The sequence below is a fragment of the Malania oleifera genome, chromosome 4, assembly GCF_029873635.1.
Source record: "Malania oleifera isolate guangnan ecotype guangnan chromosome 4, ASM2987363v1, whole genome shotgun sequence".
Lineage (NCBI taxonomy): Eukaryota > Viridiplantae > Streptophyta > Magnoliopsida > Santalales > Ximeniaceae > Malania > Malania oleifera.
This window is the reverse complement of record NC_080420.1, coordinates 28,575,174-28,599,053: the sequence shown is the minus strand read 5'-3', so window position 1 is coordinate 28,599,053 and position 23,880 is coordinate 28,575,174. Positions and strand designations below refer to the sequence as shown.

Here is a 23,880-nt window from a genome sequence, read left to right as displayed (position 1 = left end):
TACAAATCCACCTAGTTGTTATGGACTACATGATATACCCGAAATTATGACTTAGGTATTCCTTCAGAGTACCAATCTTCACAAACTAAGAGGTGGAGTGCTACTAGTGGTGACCCTAGTGGGAGTCATGGTGCACAAACTTGAAGAAGTCATCGACACCGAAATCGTGATTCTGCTGAAGATTCATATAGTGTGGTTCGTAGTTTTGGAGACTTTGGTTTAGATGATTCATCATCACAATCACATGAATCTCTTCAAGCATATCCACCACCTCAACACTATGATCCATATTATGCGTCACATCCTTATCCTAGTGAGTTAGGATCTAGTGAGTCTTCTTCAACACACGACCTAGAGCTAGCCCCAAACCCAAACCCAACACCAACCCCAACTTGGATATTATTCAGGATATGGCCAAGGAAGAGATTATGCACCTCCTATATCAACTGGATTTTTACCACTAGTAGGTTTTCAAGAGCAACAATGAAATAACATGAACATGTGTATATTGAGCTATGTATTTCTACAAAGGTGGGGAGATAACTCTCAATCCCAATCTCAAGATAGAGATGCAGATTATGAAGATCTTCCACGTCATTCTTTTTGGTGGTGACATGTGCTATATCGTAATATTTTATTCATGTACTCAACTATTGATACCAATCATTTTTCAAATTCATGTCGATGTATATTGAGTATTGACTCATTTTTCATAATTTTATGTCTCTAATTTATTAATTCTTTATTTTAATTACATTTCTACATTTTTTACCCATTAAAGTATTACAAACTATTAAGAAAATGATTTATTTATTTATTTATTTTTTGTAAATAGCGCAATAAAATTAATATAAATACCATAATGGCTATTAAAAAGCATTTGTAGGTTGAATAAAAGTAGTCAAAATTCATTAAAAATCATGTATTAATAGATTTCATGCTTATTCTTTAATTTGGGCATGGTTATGCATCCGTGAAACAAATTCACAACCATTATGCTCGCTTCCCATTACGTAACACCCGTGTCTCCCACGCCTAGTGACACCTGTGACCATTACGTGACATTACTCGCAACCGCAATTTCGAACCTTGAGTGAGATACCTCCCGATGTGTAGTCAAATCCTGATTGGCCTCCAATGGGGAAGAAAAACATGTGAAATCCAAGGCTAATTTAGCAATAAGATTAACTAAAAATTTAGAATTGAACTACAACAACAAATAACCAAGGCTTAAGTCCCATTTGGTGGGGTCAATTATATGAATCCTTTTTTCACCAACTTATACAATCATGCGCAATTTTCTCCAACAATTTAAGGGCTATTAAGTCCTCGCCCACTATCTTATTTCAAGTTATTTTAGGTCTACCCCTACCCCTTGTATTGCCACTAACAATAATTAGCTCACTCCTCATGGGTTTGCTACTTGACCTATGTTGCAAATGCTCAAACCATCTAAGCAACCCCTCCCTTATCTTATCGTCTACAGGTGTTATGCCTAACTTATTGCAAATATATACATTACAAAATTTATCTTTTAATATTATATACCACTTAGCCACCTTAACATTCTCATTTCAATAACTTTCATTTTTTGGATGTTTTTTTTTTTTTTTTTCTTTTTGGATAACAAAAGAAGATACCATTAATAGATAAAGAATTTACAAGAGGGACAATGGGATATCCACTAAGACAAATAGAGACACTCCAAAACTAAAAAAATAAAAATACCCAAGAGAAAAGAGATTATTAAGTCAGCATGTTTCTACAATCTCTTTGAAACTCCTGGAAGCTTGCCTCTCTAAAAATCCATAACCGACACACCGCAGTGAGGCCAAGTACTTAATTTTTTCCCAAGCCAACATTTGGTTTAATTTTTTTCCCAAAAAATATCCGAGTATTATGTTCCATCCATAAATTCCATAACGCCTTGAAAGAAAACTACATTTCCATAAAGTTGCCCTATCCTTCCTTCTACCATAGCCTATGAAGGATATATCTAAAAAGTCTTCCACCCAAGGAGATTTTCTCCCATAATGCCAAAAAGCATATTCCATATCCTCCAAGCAAATTCAAAATGCAAAAGAAGGTGAGAAATTGTCTCAAAATTCATGTAACAAAGCACACGTACATTGGGAGAGAGAGCCTTCATAGGTCTCCAAATTTGCAACAAGTTATTCGTATTTATCTTATTAAGCACAACCAACCAAGTGAAAGACTTTATTTTAGGGGGAACCTTAGCCTTCCAAATAGTAGAATATACCAAGAAATAAGAGTTGGAACAAATTAAAATTCAAAAAAAAAAAAAATTGCAAGAATACACTCCTGAATGGTCCAAACACCAAGAACGAGCGTCCCTCACCGAAGAAAGGTTACTCCCATTCAATAAAGATAACAAAGATGACAATCCCACTATCTCCCTATTGTTGAGAGGTCACCTAAAGTGGAGATTCCAAGAAACCAAAGGTCTCTTAATGTTGTTTCTTAGTTGTCCAACATTTTAATCTGTATAGCATAGCTAGTCTTTATAGCCAATCAACGGAACAGCAAACAGCAAAGCAAAAGATTTCTTTCCTTACTTCAGCCCACATTTATTTCCTTATATTTCAATTCATTATTTTGTACAGCTAGCGTATATTTAGTTTATATGTATAGGGCATGACATATTATAGACTTTACAGTTTACTTGTATAGGGCTGGAATCATGCTAGACCTTATTTACTTTCCATGTATAGCATTCTTATAAAGTCTCGTTTTGATGATTTTGGAGGGCGATAAGTCCAGGATAACCTATGGAATTGCGGAATAAAAGTAACTAATTTTGGTCTCCTTACGGGTAGTGTGTCTCAGGTACTAGTAGTACACAAGGAAGTGAGACTGGTAAAACAATTATTAGTCATGAGTCATGTTGGGATGACAAAGAGTTAGCTAATTGGAAGCTGCTCGAATTTAATAAGGAAACAATATACAAAAAGGGAAAATAGTTGGATTTTAAGTCTAAAATTGGCCAAAAGACAAAGGAAATTAACGTTAAGTTTGTAGATAAGACATATTCTAAAAATCTTCCATCAAAAAAGGCTCTAAAAAATTATATTAAACTAGGATTTAATGACCTAGATATCGGTTGTGTTCAAATAGGACTTAAGCCATTAGTAAAAAGCAGACTTAATAATTCTCTCCTTTTAGTATTAAGAGATGATCGAATTCTAGATTATAAACAATCTAAAATTGGAATGGCAGAAACATCTTTAACAAATGGACCAGTATATTTTAAGTGCTACCCCAACTTTACGATAGGAATAAAAGCTGATGATCACAAAGAAAAATGTCTAGTCCTAAATATTCAAACTCACAATTACAATTTCCGCCATGGCTCCCCACCATATAAACTAATTTTAACAAGAGTCCTTTTAAAGAAGATTGTGATGCAAAATATTGGAAAGATAAATTTATTAGTGGATTACCTAATTTATTTGCTAATTTGGTTAGAAAAAAATGACTGAATATAAAAATGTAGACACTAATAATCAAATGGATTTAAGTAAATGGACCTATGGTGAGATCATACATGTAATTAATCTGACAGGAATAGAAGCATGTAATGATTTGAGATTCAAAAATCTTCTCAAAAACAAAGACTGACCAAGAGAAAAGAAAGAGGAAATTGGGGTGAACCATTTGGGTTTGAAAGGCTACCTCAGCATAGTCATAAAAAGTCAAAAAGAAAAGGCTTAAAATCATAAAAACAAATATCAAAACCTTATAAAAAGGTATAAAAGAAAAATGAAACAACCTAAAAAATCCAAAAAATGGGAAGAAAGGTCAAATAAAGAAAAAAGGAAAAAAGAAAAGAAATGTTACATTTGCAGAAATAAAAAATCATTTTGCTAACAAATGTAAATTCAAAAAACAATTAAACAATCTTGATATATAAGAAGAACTTAAAAACAAGATTTTTACGTTTTTGGACAATCTAAGAGAATCCTCTTCAAGTGAATTGGAATCTAAGAGCGACAATGAGGTTTTAATAGTAAACTCAGGGATTCATCAACTTCTTCAATTTCAAAATCAGAAGAGAGCTGTTGTGACAAAGAATTATGTTTCTGTAATAAAGAAGTTAATGTTTTAGAAAAAGAAGACTATAAATTATTCTTAGAAATGGTAAACAGTATAGACAATCCTTATCAAAAGGAAGCGTTATTGAAAAAACTCAAACATTTAAAAGAACAAGATAATGCTGAAAGATTTAATAAGTTTGATAATATTCCGATATCAGCACAAGTTCCAAATTTAATGAAGAAATCTTAAAGAAATTTAAAAAACCTAAAAGAGCTACTATACAAGACCTCCAACAAGAGATAAATCACATAAAACAAGAAATTAAGTTATTAAAACAAGTAACAAGCGATCTACAAAACACAAAGAAAAGCTTCCATCTGAATCTGATGAGTTAAGCGAAGAAGAAAATGAGAGTAACAAATTTGCTTCTGACAAAGAAGAAGAACAAGATGTCTCTATAAATTTAATGAATAAAGTAATAATACAAAAATGGTTGTGTGAAATTGAACTAAGGATAAGGTCCAGCTTCGCTATTGCCTTAATAGATTCATGTGCTGATCTAAATTGTATAAGAGAAGGACTAATTCCTACTAAGTATTTTGAAAAAACATCCAAAGCTCTTTATGGAGCAAATAGACAAAGGTTACAAATAAATATAAAGTTCCTGCCACACGAATCTGCAACCAAGGAGTTTGTTTCAAAACAAGTTTTATCTTAGTAAAAACAATTACGCATCCATTAATATTAGGATTACCATTTTTGAATCTTCTAACACATTTTCAAATAACAAATGAAGGGATTGTTACAAAATATGGAGAAAAGGAAATAATATTCAGATTTTATTTTGACCCAATTGAAAAACATCTAAACCTACTGAAAGACCAATCCATAATCTGTGAAAGAGAAAAACAATTAAACTATCTTAAAGAAGACCTAACCTTTGAAAAAGTTAAAAAAGGATTAGAAAATGACACAATAAAAAAGAAAATCTTTGAATTAGAACAAGAAATAAAAAAGGAAATTTGTTCTGATTTGCTGAATGCCTTTTGGGAGCAGAAGAAACATATCATTGAATTGCCTTATGAACAAGACTTCACAGATAAAAATATTCCCACAAAAGCAAGACCCATCCAAATGTCTCCCCAAATACTTGATTATTGTAAGAAATATATACAAGATTTATTGGATAAAAATATGATCTGCAAATCAAGATCCCCCTGGAGTTATGCTACTTTTTATGTGCAAAAGGCTTCGGAAATTGAAGGAGGAGCACCCCGTTTGGTAATTAACCATATGCCCTTAAACAAGGCATTAAGATGGATAAGACATCCAATTCCCAATAATGATGATGTAATTAAAAGAGTATACAAAGCAAAAAAAAATTTCAAAATTTGATATGAAATCTGGGTTTTGGAAAATACAGGTATTTGAAAAAGGATAGATATAAAAAGGCTTTTACGGTACCATTTGGTCAATATGAATGGAATGTTATGCCATTCGGCCTCAAAAATGCCCCTAGTGAATTTCAGAAGATAATGAATGACATCTTACTCCATTTACTCATTTTAAAATAGTTTATATTGATAATGTCCTAATTTTTTTCGAAAAATATTGACCAATATTTTAAACAGTTCCTTAGAATTATTAAGGAAAATGGACTAGTAGTCTCTGCCAAGAAAACAATCTTATTCCAAACAGAAGTCAGGTTCCTTGGACATAATATTGAAAATGGAACAATAACCCCAATAAACAGAAGCTTAGAATTTGCTGATAAATTTCCTAATGAACTAAAAGATAAAAATAAAAAAAAAATACAAAGATTTTTGGGATGCTTAAATTATATCTTTGATTATTATATGGACTTAAGAATTATTTATGGACCATTATTTGCAAGATTAAAAAAGAACCCTCCAAATTGGACCAAGAATCATACTGGGGCAGTAAGGAAAATAAAAGCCCAAGTTAAGAGTTTGCCATGTATAAACATTTTCGATCCAAATGCTTTCAAAATAGTTGAGAGAGAAGCAAGTGACCTCGGCTTTGGTGGAATTTTAAAATAGGTCAAGAATGGTAAGGAATAGCTGATAAGATTTCATTGTGGTACATGGAACAAAACACAGAAAAAATATTCAACAGTTAAGAAAGAAATCCTAGCAATCGTTCTTTGTGTTACCAAATTTCAAGAGGACCTTTTAAATCAAAATTTTATTTTAAGAATTGACTGCAAGTCAGCAAAATTTGTTTTAACTAAAGATGTGAAGAACTTGGCATCTAAGCATATTTTTGCCAGATGGCAAGCCCTTCTCAGCTTGTTTGATTTTGATATTGAACATAGTAAAGGACAAAATAATTATCTTCCAAATTTTTAAACAAGATTATTTTTGCAGGGAATTTCGTGATGGAATCCTCCAGGAAAGTTGGCCCAGATAAGTATGCCAACAAGGGTTCTCCTAACAATCTCAAAGGAACAATTTCTCCAACAATGCAAAAATCAATAAGTTCGTCCTCTCGATCTGAGGAATCACCCTCAAACAATATCAAAAGAACAATTCCTCCAGCAGGTTTACCTGTAACAATTTCTTCAAAACAAAAATCTCCAAAATGTTCTCAATGTGAGGCTATTTCAAGGCCTATTCCAGCTATTGAATTAGCAATTGTTTTTCTCCGCTAAAAGAAAGTTTCCCAGCAGTCTCTTCAAATTTTCAAAAGCAATTTTTAAAAGCTACTCTTGGAAAAGAAACTGCTTCTTCTTCCAAGCTAGCCTTGCCACCTCCCAACCAATCATCAGATTACAATTGTCCATATTTTCAAAAAAATTATTTTCAAAATTTTTTTGCTATCGAAGATGCCTTATCAGAAAATGATAGAGACCCAAGAAATTTTGCTAAAGATGATTGATTATAAATTTCAAAGAATTCCTGAAGAACCAAAAAAGACTCAAATGTTTTATGAATTTATTTTGGTGGACACCAAATCTATTGAAATTTTTGAAATATTGACAGAGACAATTCTGCCAAGGTTACATTCTCAAAATTTAAAATCAAAAAAATAATTTCGTTATCTTCTTGGGGAGATCTGATCAATAAAAGAAAATTCTCAATCGATTTTGAACCACAATATTTCAATTATTGGGTCTATCAAGATGCCTGGTACAAGGTAATCCTTTTCCAGAACAACAATTTTTCATTTTCTAGGTAAAGAATTTTCTGGAAAAACCCTAGTATGGTTTCATAACAGGTGGGAAAAGATTGGCCCAGTCTAAGAAATCTTGCCCAACAAGATAAAAGAAAATTATGAGTTCTAGCTTGATAATCTAAGCCTCCCTAACGAATGGCTTGATTTTCCCAATTTATACCTGGTTTTCAGATTCTTTAGTCTCACTTGGATTCTAATGATAGACTACAGTTTTATGACCGAAACAATTGGGAATCATGAAATCATGTTCTTCGGGTGCCAACACAAAGTTCGATGGTGGAAAGGAATGTCTAATGATCTTTTTCAAAAAGAAAAATTTGTTAAATGATTCAAGAATAATCCACAGTTCTCAAAGAAAATTCTTGATAATCCCCAGCAAGTAGAGTTTTTAACAAACAAATCCCAACTCCAAACCCGTTTGGCTCAAGAAAAATCAATTGAAGAAACAATGAAGATCCTTAGAGATTATGTGGAAACAATTTCGTCAACAAGTTTATCTCAAGATTATGGACCGAAAAATGAAGATGATTGTTTTGGAATCGCCTCATATTTTGGGTAAAGAACAATTATTGAAGAAATAATTCTTATTGCAGCAAGAAGCATGTGGGAAGGAATACTTGCAACAAGAAGCCAAAAGTGGGCCCGTTTGGAAAAGCAATTATTCCACTTTATAAAAAGAAGCAATTTCCTTGAAGCTTCCCACTAGCAAACAAAAGTCATCCATTAACATTTATTAAGTTCAAGCATGCGGAGATCTTCTTTGGCATAGTGACAGAAGACATCATCAAGTTTTTGTGCTTATCAAATCAGTGTCATTTCAATTTACTTTTGTATCATTTCGTTTGCTTTTGCAAGTTTGTTGTGGGACCATGCTTTGTCTCCCATCCTCACCTATTGGCACCATGTGCTGATACTGTTAATAAACTCAATTTTATACTGGGTTAAGTTCGGGTCTATATAAGACTCCTGAATCTTAGTAAAAATCATCACTTCCTTCATTCACAACTTCTTTATCTTAAAAAAGAAGAAAAACTGTGAAGGAACCTGAAATGAAGATCGTACTGTCTACTTCCCAATTTTCCCAATCATCTAAGGATATTCTCAACAATTTGTAAGTTGTAATTTGTATTTCATCTAATAAAAGTATTGGTGCTTTTATTGCTGTCTTCTTGTACCTTTACATTTATATTTCATACATTATTATGTTCATCTTATTATAATTCTTCATAATAAATATAAAGGTTTTTCATTCAATAATATTTATTACATACATTTGAGATTTGGTTGGAGATATTTTGTTCTTTAAAAACTGGTTGGGCATAATAATATACAACAACAACAAAACCAAGCCTTAGTCCCACTAAGTGGGGTCGACTATATGAATCATTTTCCGTCAATTTATGCGATCATGGACCATTTCTTTTAATAGATTCAAGGGTATTAAATCCTTACTCACTATCTCCTCCCAAGTTATTTTAGGTCTACCCCTACCTTCTACTACCCCCTACAGTAACTAAGTCTCTTTCTCACAGGTGCACTATGTGGCCTATGTTGCAAGTGTCCATACCATCTGAGTCGTCCCTCCCTTATCTTATCTTCTACAGGAGCTAAACCTAACTCACCACGAATATGTTCATTCCTTAATTTATCTTTCAATGTTATACCACTCATCCATCTAAGCATTCTCATCTCGGCAACTTTTACTTTTTGGATATTATGTTTCTTTGTCGCCCAACATTCCGATCCATATAGCATAGGTGGTCTTATAGCTGTCCTATAAAACTTCCCTTTCAATTTTAAGGGGTATTCTACGATCATATAGCACACTTGAAGCACTTTTCCATTTTACCCAACCTACTTTAACTCTATGTATTACATCATCTTCAATGTATCCATAGTGATCTGACAAATTTTACGCTGCCTGTCAGCTACCTAACGCAACCCTCCTCCTTAACCCAGGCTTGGGACCGGCTGTGTGTGAAAAAATAAGGGCATTAAGTGCATCATAGGTAGAGTTGGCTGGGCATAATAATGTATGAAATATAAATACAAAGGTACAAGAAGACAGCAATAAAAGCACCAACACTTTTATTAGAAGAAAGACAAATTACAACTTACAAATTGTTGAGAATATCCTAAGATGACAGGGAAAACTGGGAAGTAGACAGAACGATCTTCATTTCAGGATCCTTCACAGTTTTTCTTCTTTTTTAAGATAAAGAAGTTGTGAATGAAGGAAATGATGATTTCTACTAAGATTCAAGAGTCTTATATAGATCCCGGACTTAACCCAGTATAAAATTGGCTTTCTTAACAATATCAGCACATGGTGCCGACAGGAGAGGATGGGAGACAAAACATGGTCCCACCACAAACTTGCAAAAGCAAACGAAATGATACAAAAGCAAATTGAAATGACACGTATTTGATAAGCACAAAAACTTGATGATGTCTTCTGTCACTATGCCAAAGAAGATCTCCACATGATTGAACTTAATAAATGTTAATGGATGACTTTTGCTTGCTAGTGGGAAGCTTCAAGGAAATTACTTTTTTTTATAAAATGGAATAATTGCTCTCCCAAACGGGCCCACTTTTGGCTTCTTGTTGCAAGTATTCCTTCCCACGTGCTTCTTGTTGCAAAAAAAATTATTCCTTCAATAATTGTTCTTTACTCAAAATATGAGGCGATTCCAAAACAGTCATCTTCATTTTTCGGTCCATAATCCTGAGATAAACTTCTTGTTGACGAAATTGTTTCTACATAATCTCTGAGAATCTTTATAGTTTCTTCAATTGATTTTTCTTGAGCCAAATAGGTTTGGAGCTGGGATTTGTTTATTAAAAACTCTGCTTGCTGGGGATCATCAAGAATTTTCTTCGAGAAATGTGGATTATTCTTGAACCATTTAACAAATTCTTCGTTTTGAAAAAGATCATTAAAAATTCCTTTCCACCATTGAACTTTGGGTTGGCGCCCGAAGAACATGATTTCATGATTCCAATTGTTTCGATCATAAAACTGTAGTCTATCATTAGAATCCAAGTGAAACTAAAGAATCTGGAAAACAAGTATAAATTGGGAAAATCAAGCCATTCGTCAGAGAGGCTTAGATTATCAAGCCAGAACTCATAATTTTCTTTTATCTTGTTGGGCAAGATTTCTTGGATTGAGCCAAACTTTTCCCACCAGTCATGAAATCAGACTAGGGTTTTTCCAAAAAATTCCTTACCAAAATAAATGAACCTAGAAAATGAAAAATTGTTGTTCTGGAAAAGGATTGCCTTGTACCAGGCATCTTGATAGTCCCAATAATTGAAATATTGTGGTTCAAAATCGAATGAAAATTTTCTTTTACTGATTGGATCTCCCCAAGAAGATAACGAAATTATTTTGTTGATTTTAAATTTTGAGAATGCAACCTTGGCAAGATTGTCCCTGTCAATATGTTCAAAAATTTCAACAGATTTGGTGTCCATCAGAATATATTCATAAAACATTTTGAGTCTTTTTTGAATCTTCAGGAATTCTTTAAAATTTATAATCAATCATCTTTTTAGCAAAAATTTTTTTGTCCTGATCATTTTCTGAAAAGACATCTTCGACAGCAAAAAATTTTTGAAAATAATTTTTCTGAAAATATGGACAATTATAATCTAATGATTGGTTGGGAGGTGGCAAGGCTAGCTTGGAAGAAGAAGCAATTTATTTTCCAAGAGTAGCTTCGAAAGATTGCTTTTGAAAATTTGAAGAGACTGCTGGGAAACTTTCTTTTAGCGGAGAAAAACAATTGGCTAATTCAATAGCTGGAATAGGCCTTGAAATAGCCTAGCATTGAGAACATTTTGGAGATTTTTGTTTTGAAGAAATTGTTAAAAGTAAATCTGCTGGAGAATTTGTTCTTCTGATATTGTTTGAGGGTGATTCCTCTGATCAAAAGGACAGACATATTGATTTTTGCATTGTTGGAGAAATTGTTCCTTTGAGATTGTTAGGAGAACCCTTGTTGACATACTTATGTGAGCCAACTTTCCTGGAGGATTCCATCACGAAATTCCCCGCAAAAATTCTCTTGTTAAAAACTCTGGAAGATAATTATTTTCTCCTTTAATATGTTCAATATCAAAATCAAACAAGCTGAGAAGGGCTTGCCATCTGCCAAAAATATGCTTATATGCCAAGTTCTTCACATCTTTAGTTAAAACAACTTTCGCTGACTTGCAGCCAACTCTTAAAAGAAATTTTTTATTTAAAAGGTCCTCTTGAAATTTGGTAACACAAAGAACGATCGCTAGGATTTCTTTCTTAACTATTGAATATTTTTTCTGTGTTTCATTCCATGTACCACAATGAAATCTTACTAGTTGTTCCTTACCATTCTAGACCAATTTTAAAATTCCACCAAAGCCGAGGTCACTCACATCTGTCTCAACTATTTTGAAAGCATTTGGATCGCAAATGTTTATACATGGCAAACTCTTAACTTGGGCTTTTATTTTCCTTACCGCCTCAGTATGATTTTTGGTCCAATCTGGAGGGTTCTTTTTTAATCTTGCAAATAATGGTCCACAAATAATTCTTAAGTCCTTATAATAAAAGAAAGTTGGTGGTGGGATAAAGACGTACAAAAAGTTGTAAAGATAAAAAGAATTTGGTATAAAACGTGGCAAAAAATGTAGATACATGGATAACTTTGAAAAGTGTAAGGAGGCGAGAAAAGATGCAAAAAAAGTTGTTAGTGAAGCTAAATACAGATCATTTAATAATTTGTATGATAAATTAGATACAAAAGACAGAGAAAGAGATATATTTAAACTTGCTAAAGCTATAGAAAGGAAGAGTAAGGACCTATGAAATGTAAAATGTATAAAAAGTGAGGATGATATTGTCTTGGTTAAGGACGAAGACATTAAAGAAAGATGACGAAGTTACTTTAGTAAGTTGTTTAATAAAAACCAAATAGAAGGAGAATTGTCAAATGAGGAAAAGACTAAAAAGATGAGATTTATTCGGAAAATTAGAGTTAACGAAGTTAAGTTCGCACTAAAAAAGATGAAAAATATGAAAGTTATAGGACCAGATAACATCCCAATTGAAGTTTGGAAATGCTTAGGTGATAACGGAATTATATGGTTAACAAATTTATTTAATACAATTATAAAAATTAGGAAAATGTCAGATGAATAAAGGAGAAACACTTTAATACCTATATACAAAATAAAGGAGATATTCAAAATTGTAATAACTATCATGGAATTAAACTTATGTGTCATACGATGAAACTATGGGAAAGGGTAGTTGAACAAAGATTAAGGTTAGAAACGAAGGTCTCAGAAAATCAATTTGGTTTTATTCCTAGGAGATCTACCACAGAAGCTATATATTTTTTAAGAAGATTAATGGAAAAGTTTAAGGAAAAGAAGAGGGACTTGCATATGATATTTATTGACCTATAGAAAGCATATGATAGGATACTGAGGGAAGTTCTATGGTTAGTTTTAGAAAAAAAATGTGTATGTAATAGGTATACTGATGTCATTAAGGATATGTACGATGGAGCAATGACTAGTATAAGGACTATAGATGGAGAAACTAGAGAATTTCCAATCACTATAGGTGTACATCAAGGATCTGCATTGAGCCCTTATCTTTTTGCTTTAGTGATGGACCTACTGACTAAGAGTAATCAAAAGGAGGTTCCATGGTGTATGTTGTTTGCAAATGATATTGTATTAATTGATGAAATTAAGGACGGAGTAAAGGCTGAATTAGAATTTTGGAGAGAAGCTTTGGAATCTAGGAGCTTTAGGATAAGTAGAAATAAGACAGAATATATGAAATGTAATTTTAGTAATGGTAAGAGGAATATTGAAGACAAAGTTAAACTTGATGATGAAGAAATAAATAGCGTCTGTAGATTTCGATACCTTGGATCTATTATGCAAGCTGAAGGAGAAATTGAAGATAATGTAATGCATAGAGTTAAAGCAGGTGGGTAAAATGGAGAAGTGCTTCAAGTGTACTCTGTGATCGTAGAATGCCCTTAAAATTAAAAGGGAAGTTTTATAGGACAGCTATAAGACCAGCTATGCTATATGGATCAGAATGTTGGCAACGAAGAAATTGAATATCCAAAAAGTAAAAGTTACCGAGATGAGAATGCTTAAATGGATGAGTAGTATAACATTGAAAGATAAATTAAGGAATGAACATATTCGCGGTAAGTTAGGTGTAGCTCCTATAGAAGATAAGATAAGGAAGGGACGACTCATATGGTATGGACACATGCAACGTAGGTCACATAGTGCGCCAGTGAAGAAGAGTGAGTTAGTTACTATGGGAAGCAGTAGAAGGGGTAGGGGTAGACCTAAAATAACTTGGGAGGAGATAGTAAGGATTTAATATCCCTGAATCTGTCAAAAGAAATGGTTCATGATCGCATAAATTGACGGAAAAAGATTCATATAGTCAGCGCCACCTAGTGGACCTTAAGGCTTGGTTTTGTTGTTGTAGTAATTTATTATTTTAAATCTAATAATAGAGTGTGATTATATTATATTATAGGGGCGTTATTGCCCAAAATCCAAAATAGTGAGGGCAATTTAAAAAGTAGTATTCCCAAGGGAATAGGATGCCCATGTTTCATAGGAATCCTTTCATTCCCATGAATGTGAATATGCCCACCTCATCAGACTTCCATGCTTAAACAAACATCGGATAAGATGCCATGGGCATTACATTCCTGAGAATTTTGAAAGACGTTGCGATACAAAGCCCCCTTAGAGAATTCCATGTTAAGGTTGAACTACTATAAAATTGTTTATCTCTCTCCCCCTTACTTTTTATTTTTAATTTGCTTTGTTATTGGTTTACTGCATTTTTTAACTCGAGTATTTTAGTATTGAAAACTAATTTTTGTGGATCAACCCAATTCATCCCCCTTCTTGAGTTGTTGTCTAGGCCAACAAAGCCTAAAAGAGTCACTCATTAATGTAAAGGATTTTCAAGCCAATTAGTAGCCTATATAAGATTATAGCTAAGCTTCTTACTTCTTACTAATAGATTGTTTTCAATTTTTAGATAGACCTATTGTTTATTCCCATAGAGCTTTTATTGGCAATAGGTATATTTTGGGCATTGTTTGCGTGGAAAATGAGGTGTTTAGAATGTGGGTAGGATAAAGGATGAGGTGGTGTTGTTTCACTAGAGACCACGCTAAAATGCAATATACAACCACCATGCTACATGATACCTAAACAAAACATCCGCGTCCGTCCATCAAAAAGATAAGAAAACTCCACCAACCAAAAAAAAAATATCTCCCACACCAAATATCATTCCCAAATTTACTCAAGCCCCCAAATAAGCTTGAATTAAATCCTCCGCAAAATAAAATCCACTTTATTCATAAATCAAAATAGCCTTCCAAATGCCAACCACATAGCATCTTCAAACATCTTTTATCCACCATTCTCCAATAGTTGGCCACATTTCTAACCCACCACCTTTTTCCTGTAGGCCACATGAAGCAATCTAAATCATTTTTACCAGCAAAGCTACATTAACTCCACTAAAAGACCCAATGCCCAAGCCACCAACTTCTACTAACATACGCTTTTTATAAGCTCCACTTCTACTCATGTACTCCCGAAATATAGTTCCTAACATTCTAAATATAAACATTTCTATTTCTTCAAATCCTTTCTAAGTTAAACTAAGTATTAATCTCACAAATAATCCAGTATTCTACCTTGAACAATCTGTCTGTAACATCCTATCATTATTAACTTCACATATAGAACACCTCACTCATAGTGCTTTTTTTTATAGAAAAAGACAAGTTCACTTAAAAAGGAAATATAGAAGATAAGAAATCCTGCTACAGAAAAGCCACATGTGCAAGCATGAGCACCCACAAAACAAAAGAAAACAAAAGAAATAGAAAAGATCAAGCTTACACTGCCAACCAAAGATAAGAGAAACCAAAGCATCCAGAAGAGCAGAGTCATAACAATGCCAGATCTGAAAGAATTTTGATTCCTTCGGGTGAGAAGCAGAATTGCAATTCCATTGCATTGGTCTATTAGGGAATAAGCATCCCACCTGGAATAGAGGACTGTGTTCTGAGTCCTTTCCAGCCCCAGTTCCACAAAACAAATGCCCCAATAAGGAATGAATCAAACAAGAATCAAAATATTTGGAAAAGAAGACACCAAAAATGTCCAAGGTCTAAATCTACCATTCTCTCCATGTGCCAAAAAGAATTCAACAAACGAAGTACACAAACCACCGCAACCTCCCTCATCCCTAATATTAACATTCCCATCAAAATGAAAATCCCAGGAACATAGATGATCCAAAAATGAGAAACTAGAACATGCAATGGGAAGGAAATGCAAAACAAAGAGGGAAACACATCAAAAAAAGCAATGCTTTCTGGTACAAAGATCCTCATAAAACAGATACAAGAACCATATCTTGCTTAATATATAATACAAGGAAAGAAAACACCTCATGGTGCTATTCTCAGCCTTGTTTTATTTTCCCCTCCAGTCATCTAAATTGTCAATATAATGCATGCTCAAGAAACAACTCAAATGAATTGAAAGAGAGCCAGACGGAGCTTACATGCTGGCAATCCTCCTTCTTATGGTCATTTCCTTGGAAAAGGAATTGGTTCCCGAGGCCACCACCATCTTTGCTGTCCACCTTCCTTTTTTCTTGACTTCTGCATTTTAAGTGTTACAAGTTCGAATTAAAGGTGTTAGAAGAGGAGGAATCTAACTGCAAATGATCTAATCCTATGTTTGCAAACATGGATTTCAGGCCTATTTGGAATTGTGTGGATTTGAACCAAACATAATATAAAATCGTAATGAATTTCATTCAAATTTACATAAATTCAAATCCAAACCTGAAATCTATGCTCACTAAGACAGTGAAATACTAAAACCCTTGAACATAGCAAACACTTGCCTCTAACACCCACTTCTGAAAGTGAATTTCGAAAATTGAACCCAACAATTACTGCCAATGCAAATAAAACAAAAAAAAAATTATATAAAACAAAAGACCGAAATACAGCGCGAGAAACTAAGATTGGAATTTCGGATTTGTTTTCATCTTTTCTCATTGCAAGTATCAAAGTCACCATCAAGTAGATCAGAAAGTGTCAAGGCGTTTGGTTGTGATCCACCCACATGCATCGTCAAATCAATTTACTATTGTGATTCTACGTATTAAATAAACAATAAACAACTTCATGGTACATTTAACTTTGATGACTTGTACTGCAAGATGTCAAGCTTCAACAAAATGATAATTTTCTTTGGGTTATTGATCACCTGCTTCTCTCTTACTCCCTCACAAAGCCGTTGTCACTGCCAGAAGAAGTATCAGAAGCCGGCGCTCCACCGTTAGCAGCTGGTACTTGGTACGGCTGCAGGAAGCTCCCAACACGAGTTCCTATGTCATGATTTATTTTCTTTTTTCCTTCCTCCTTTACAGAATCTCTGTGCGGCTATAACATTAGTTTTGAGTTCTAATTAAATTTTAGGAAAAAATATAATTACACCCCTTAAACCACATTATCCATTATCACTATATTTGGTATGCAGGAATGGAATAATTCCTCCTTTATAGTCTTTGTGACACTATAACATTAGTTTTGAATTCTAATTAAATCTTAGAACAAAATATAATTACACCCCTTAAACCACATTATCTATTATCACTATATTTGGTGTGCAGGAATGGATGGAATGGAATGGAATGCCCATTTCAACATTTTATTTCCATTCCTGACTCTCCCATACTCCCCGACTCTCACCGATACTCCCCTCACTCTCTCTCTATTCTCTTGCACTTTCTCCCATCCCCTTCTGCCCTCTTTCCAGCTTCTCTTCGCAGAGACGAGCTTCTGGGAAATCTGGTTGGAAGCGGAGCATTTCAGGCGCAGTGAAAAATTAGGTCTTTTCTCTGCTGTTTTGAGCTCTTTTTGTGCTGCAGAATTCAATCAAGTTGAGCGATTTGGCAACTGATTTGTTGGGTTTTGGGACTCAGGAAGTGTTGGGGCTTTGCTCAAAGAACATTCCCCTGGCAGTGGTTGCTCCAGTTCAGTGGCATCTGAGTGCTGCACGTCGTGTTTGCTAATTTTCAGGTGAAGTCTGAAATTGTAGCTTAATTCTGGGAAATACTTTCATTCTGGATTTGTTTTTGAGATTTAATTTACTTCTATTTGTGAAGTAGTTTTTTTTTTTCCAGATCCGTAAGTCACAGACCCATCCTTGTCATCATCGTCTTCATACAAAATATTAATCCATCTCCCAACAATTTAAATCCAACCAAATTATTAGAAGAAATGAACAAAACACAATTGATGTATACCAAAAAAGTATGAAATCCCAAGTGCCAATCTATTAATAATGCATGCCCCATAGATATGTGTGCCAACTTTTTAAGCACATCTGGGTTCTAGGTGAGATGCACCATGCTCTGTTGCGGCCCTATCTTCCTGCGTAAAAAATATCATATACCCAACTTTCAGTTAATGCTATGTGAAAGAAAAATCTAATTCCCAAAAACAAACAACGGACTAAGGAATTATGGAAGGGAAAACGTACTGAACTGCCAAACAAAGGAACTGGCAGAACACAAGTTTTGTTGGAATGAGTTCTACTCTGTTAATTATTTTATCCTACTCTTATTACTAAATTCTATCCTGCTGTTATTATTCTTCATTTTGTATTGTGGGAAAAAAATAGGGGTTAACCTGTGTTTACCAGCAATAGTTAATTGTAATTTTTTATTTTGGTATGTGTGATTTGTTATTTACGTTCAATTAATGATGCTTGGGTTTTTATTTCCATCCTCTTTGTTGGTTTCCATGAAAATGAGGAACAACTAAAGGAACTAATTTCTTCATTTGTTATTCTGCCCTATTTTCCAATTACATTACTAGAGTTGTTGGAACAAGGATGGAACTCTAAACAAATAAAATTTGTTTGGAAACTGACATGTTCCACATGATTGATACCTGTCCCTTTAGCACACCAAGGTGAGATTTAAACAAATAATCACATAACACAGATATGGAACTCCACAAAACTCCACCAAAGAGCAATTCTCGATCTTGATCTGTTTATAGCCTACTCTTTCATTAGATTTCAGGTTGCTTTCTCAAGTATTGGCTGGTTATTTTGCTCTTCTTTAGACTACAATGTATTGCTTTGATCTTTAGAACAGCGCATGCATGTCAAATGGAGGGCATTTTTTGGAACTTTTTTTTTTTCTTTTTTTTGTGGATTTGCTTTACCAAATGCAGTAAATAGCATTGTAATTACTTATTACTGACATATTTACGGAAATAGTATTTTGAATTGTGTTATCCTTCTTCAATTTACTTCGTAACTGTATTCCTTACCTAATTCTTCGATTTACTTGGTAACTGTATTCCTTACCTATGTTTCCTGACCTATGTTTATAGCCTACTCTTTCCTTAGTTTTCAGGTTGCTTTCTCAAGCATTGGCTGGTTATTTGGCTCACATTTAGACTAGAATGTACTGCTTTGGTCTTTAGAATAGCAGAGCATATCAAATGGAGGGCTTCTTTTGGAGCCATTTTTAGGGATTTACTTTACCAAATGCAGCCAATAGCATTGAAATTACTTATTACTGTCATAATTATAGAAATTTTATTTTGAATTGTGTTATCCTTCTTCAATTTGCTTCATAACTGCATTTCCTAATTGCATTTCTGTGAATTACTTATTGCATTGCAATTACTTAATGTCATATTTATAGAAATAGTTTGAATTGTAATTAAATACTTATAGCCATTTTTGTGAATTGCATATTGCATTGTAATTACTTAATGTCATATTTAAAAAATAGTATTTTGATTTGTAATTGCATTTATTCTTAATAGAATAGGAATTTTTAATTTAGTATGCACTTAAAACATGTGATATTGATATAATGAAATGGTCAGGATTTACTTTGTCAAATTTTCTTTTTAAAATTCTATATGTGCATTATAAATGAATGCTTTAATTTTTTTATCTTTAAAAGAGTTGATTTCCTTAAAAAAATTTATTAGATTTGCACATTTTTAATGTATTTTTTAAAAAATTAATGAGTATTCCATTTCACTATTAATTATTTGTACGAAACATGAGAATGAAATGGAGTAGGGGTGAGCATTCAGTTGGTACAGTTAATTCGGTTAATTAACCGAATTAACCAAAAAATTTCAAGTAAAGAATTGTGTTAACCAAACCGAACAGAAATTTCATATTAACCAACCCTAAAACTGACTAAATCGAATTTTGATTAAATCGGTTAACTGATTTTAACTGAATTAATAATTTAATATGTATAATTTATATAATATATATAAAAATTAATATATATAATCTATAAAAACGTATATAAATTATTAATTATTAATATATACTATTCCGTTAATTTGGTTAACTGAACACATTAAATCCTAAAAACAAACCAAAAAGCGAAAACCGAAATTCAATGAAAATAAAAATTGAACCGAACCGAAAAAAATTTTAACCAAATAGAACCGACCAAATTTATTTGGTTAATTTAGTTTTGGCCGAATTATGCTCACTCCTAGACTAGAGAATGGAATACCCATTTCATTCTAGTGTGATTCTATGTTTGTCACCAAACAACGGAATTTGAATGGTCATTCCATTCCACTCCCCATTCCATTCCTGCATACCAAACATAATGTTGTAGTAGATAATATGGTTGTAAGGGATGTAATTATATTTTGTCCCAAAATTTAATTAGAATTCAAAAATAATGTTATAGTGTCACAAAGGTTCTGTAAAGGAGAAAGGAAAAAAGGAACTCATGTAGGGAGCTTCCCACAGCCATACAAAGAACTGGCCACTACTGATGAAGCGCCAACTTCTGCTACTACTTCTGGCAGTGACAGCGGCTTTGTGAGGGGGGGAAGAGAGAAGCAGGCAGTCAATGATCCAAACCAATCATGCTGAATATCAAAGAAAGAAAAATCTGCCAAAATAACCAGTACAGAATTTAGAAACATTTTTCAACTGCCTCTTTTAAATATATCACAGTTATTAATACATTCTTCACTTACATAGAAGTACCCTTGTGGACCACATTTTAGAGCAAATGTTGTACCACACTCCTGTTTCAATTTCATGAATCAAAACATTCTGTGTTTCCTAAGTACCATTGCTTTGTTCTAAGACCAGAAGCATCATAACCAGAATAGCTTATGTACTATTTTCCCATTAAAAATTTTAAAAATAACTTATCTTATATTAATAAGCCAGAAATTTTCCTTATTTTAATATATGTGCTAATTATTCACCTATGATATTGATATCGCAATAGATATTCACCTCTTAAGACCTCAAGCCAACAATCAGACACTGCTTATGAAATACTAAATGCACCCTCCTTCTCACATTCTTTGAGCATTCACAACCAACCAGGCAACCACAAATATGTAAAAATGAAATTCCAAAGTAATCTTGAAATACAACTTGAAATATCAGCATCGAAAATCATCATTCAAATTCAGAATTAATAGCAAAGCTTAGCCACACAAAAGTGCAACCAAAACAAACATTTTCTTTAACTTGTCATCAATCATATGTGCCAACTTAATATTTCCACTGTATGAAGAATATGGATGTTGGCAAACAACCACAAACAATACTTTGTACTATGAAAAACCTTCTACTTTATGGGAAAATGACTTCTACTTGCACAACTAACATCAAAATATGACAAAACACAATTAATGAGTAATGCATATCCTCATAGATATCTCAAAATATAGTTATCATATAAACTTAAAAGAACATAATACATGACCATATACAAAATCATGATCCAAGAATTGTTCAGCTCCATAAACAGCACAGAATCATTTGATATATATATTGCAGGAAAAATATATTTTTTTTTTTTAAATCCAGTGACAATTCGGCAATAATTCCGGGAATCATATGCATGGAAAATATAATAATAGTCAAAATGAGAAGGGAAAGAAAATCATTTAAGAGTGTGGAGAGCTTTGAACGAATTTCATTATGTAGGAATATTGCTAGCTTGCTAAGACATCCCAAAATATTTACAATGTTCGCAATTTTCTTTAAAATGATTAATGAAACAAACACATCAAAAAACATATGATTGCTTTCAAAAAGCACATATACTTCTCAAAAGCCTATACCCCTATACAACTGCCCCACAATATACATTAATGAAATCTACATGACAATTTAGAGGAGCGACCCAAAATTTTATTAAAACTAAAAACATTCATACCCATGCATTCCAGTCACAGCATCAGATTCAGAAAAATAACAGTAACAATGATAAAGCAGCCTAGTGCATGAAGCTCTTACAAAAGGGGTGACTAGGGAGTGCCAAACAAAGACAAGCCTTGCCCCAAGCAGAGAGGCTGTATCTACGAATAGATGACTCCCACATAAAAATGGATCAAAGTTGGCAAACTTACTTTCATAGCATAAGTTCAGTATTAATTTACAGTATGATGAATGCAGGACAAAAACCAACCAAGAGTTATTAACAAACAAGTTATTAACACAGCGGCAATGACACCACAAAATATAAACTTATGCAAAGGGGGAAAGGAGATGCCACTTTTTTTGTGCATTTAAGCATACTGCATTGAGTTAACTTTGCTTTCATTTCTTTTCTATCGCTAAAAAAACTGAAGTTTTGAAACTAGAAGTTACTTCACACAAATGTTCACATTATCACATACCCTAGCATGGAGGTTTGCTACACTACTGAGCTCATTTGATGATAAGAATTGAGATATTGTACAGCCTAGTAAGATCCAACAGATTGGTCACAGCAGTTGGAAAAAGGCCCCACAATTGATAGAGCATAGACTTCCCTGCCAAAAATAAGCAAATAACCAACGTAAAGACATGCTACACCAAACCTCAGTTATCAACAATCATTTCTAAATTTGAAATCAAAAAATTAGTCCCTAAAATACTGACAAATGACATAAACACATCAAAAAAGTAACAAAATGCACAACTAGCATCTGAAAAAAAAATAAGACAAATCATAGAAGGGTCTTTCAAAATCCATGACTAATAGATTTACAAATGAACTTCAAACAACAGAAAAGGAGAAGAAAAACTGCAAGGCTTACAATTCTGTCACGACTCTATAATCTCCGAGAATGGAGCAAGTGACCCTAGACCCACTTTTCAAATCTCAGGAAATTCTGAACAAATCAGAATTGATAAGAAAATGGAAAGGAAAATTCCTATTCATCATCTGGATTAGCATAAATATAAGCACATAACAGATTTGCACATGCAATGTGCCAAGGAAAATGACTATTCTGAACTCAATTACCCAATTGAATTCCATGTGAGAAGGATTACTGGAAGAGGAAGAGATGCAGGGGAAGTGAACTTATACTGCCAACAGTCTCATATTAAACATATATTGCCAACAGTATTATATATTGCCATATGATATATAAGAACAACCTTACACAGGCACTTCTCCTATAATTAATTTAATTAATTTAAAAAGTACTGGCAGTGTAAATCAATAATACTTGGAACTTCTAAAAAAATAATTAATTTACCTTCTGACATACATTAAAAAAGGCGGATCACTACCAAACTATGATTTACATGACCTATTGGAGACGCATCCTTAAGCACAGGGGAATCGATAAAGTGATTAGCAGCTGCAATTAACCCAGTCCCAGTTCTTAAAGTTATCTTATTCCACCCAAGTTATGTGACAAGATTTTATAACATTCTTTCAAAGAGAGTGGTCAATTGTTGACAGCAAGCAACAACCTCTGAACACTTATGTCATGCAGGCACAGTCGAAGAACAAGCCATTGACAGTTTCAGAATTTCAGCTCTAAATTGGTTCCAATATTTTCTACACATTCACGTATATTTGGGAGAATTTGAACTCCTAAAATGAAAGTATTTCCCATAATTAAGCCACAATTCCAAACTTCACCTGAAAGTCAGCACATACGGCTTGCAGCACCGAAATGCCACTGAATTGAAGAAACCACCGCCGAGAGAACGTTCTCTGAACAAAGCCACAACATTTCCCGAGTCCCAAAACCCTACAAATCGGTTGTTGAATCGCTCAAACTGATCGATTCCTGCAGCACAAATAGAGCTCGAAACAGCAAAGAAAAGCCCTACTTACTGCGCCCGAAACGCACCGCTTCCAACCAGATTTCCCAGAAGCTCGTCTCCGCAAAGAGAAGCTGAAAAAGAGGAGAAAGGGATGGGAGAGTGTCGAGAGAGAGAGAGAGTGCGAGAGATTGGAGTATTGGGAAGAGTCGGGGTTGAGATGAGACGAGGGGAGTATCGGGGAGAGTAATAGAATCCCCACTTTCACTTTTACCTTCTATTTGGTTTGTTAAAATCAACGGCGTTTAGTTTGTAGAATCAAAAATCGATTGTGTTTGGAATATGATTCCATGAAGAATTATAATTCCAATTTAAATAGGCTAGTTAGAATCAAACTTAAAAAATTTTAATTAATATATGAGAGCCAGGAATGAATCTTATGAAAAATATGTATATCACTCCAACTTTCACTAT

General features: G+C 33.5%; 1 protein-coding gene across 9 annotated transcripts in view; it reads right to left on the bottom strand.

The window, feature by feature from the left end:
• The window catches only part of LOC131153151 (uncharacterized), a 53,249-nt gene extending 29,612 nt beyond the window's left edge, over positions 1 to 23,637 (bottom strand). The window contains exons 1-5 of one of the 9 annotated variants that reach the window (XM_058105252.1): positions 23,480 to 23,628; positions 23,282 to 23,393; positions 22,041 to 22,175; positions 16,167 to 16,279; positions 15,881 to 15,980 (exon numbers count right to left, since the gene is read on the bottom strand). In XM_058105252.1, coding sequence (XP_057961235.1) covers positions 15,881 to 15,948 — 68 coding nt within the window. In that variant the 5' untranslated portion in view covers positions 15,949 to 15,980; positions 16,167 to 16,279; positions 22,041 to 22,175; positions 23,282 to 23,393; positions 23,480 to 23,628. Of the gene's footprint in view, positions 1 to 15,880; positions 15,981 to 16,166; positions 16,280 to 22,040; positions 22,176 to 23,281 lie in introns of all 9 variants that reach the window. The other 8 variants (XM_058105251.1, XM_058105254.1, XM_058105253.1 and 5 more) reach the window with 8 other exon arrangements.
• Between the last annotated feature and the right edge of the window lie 243 nt (positions 23,638 to 23,880).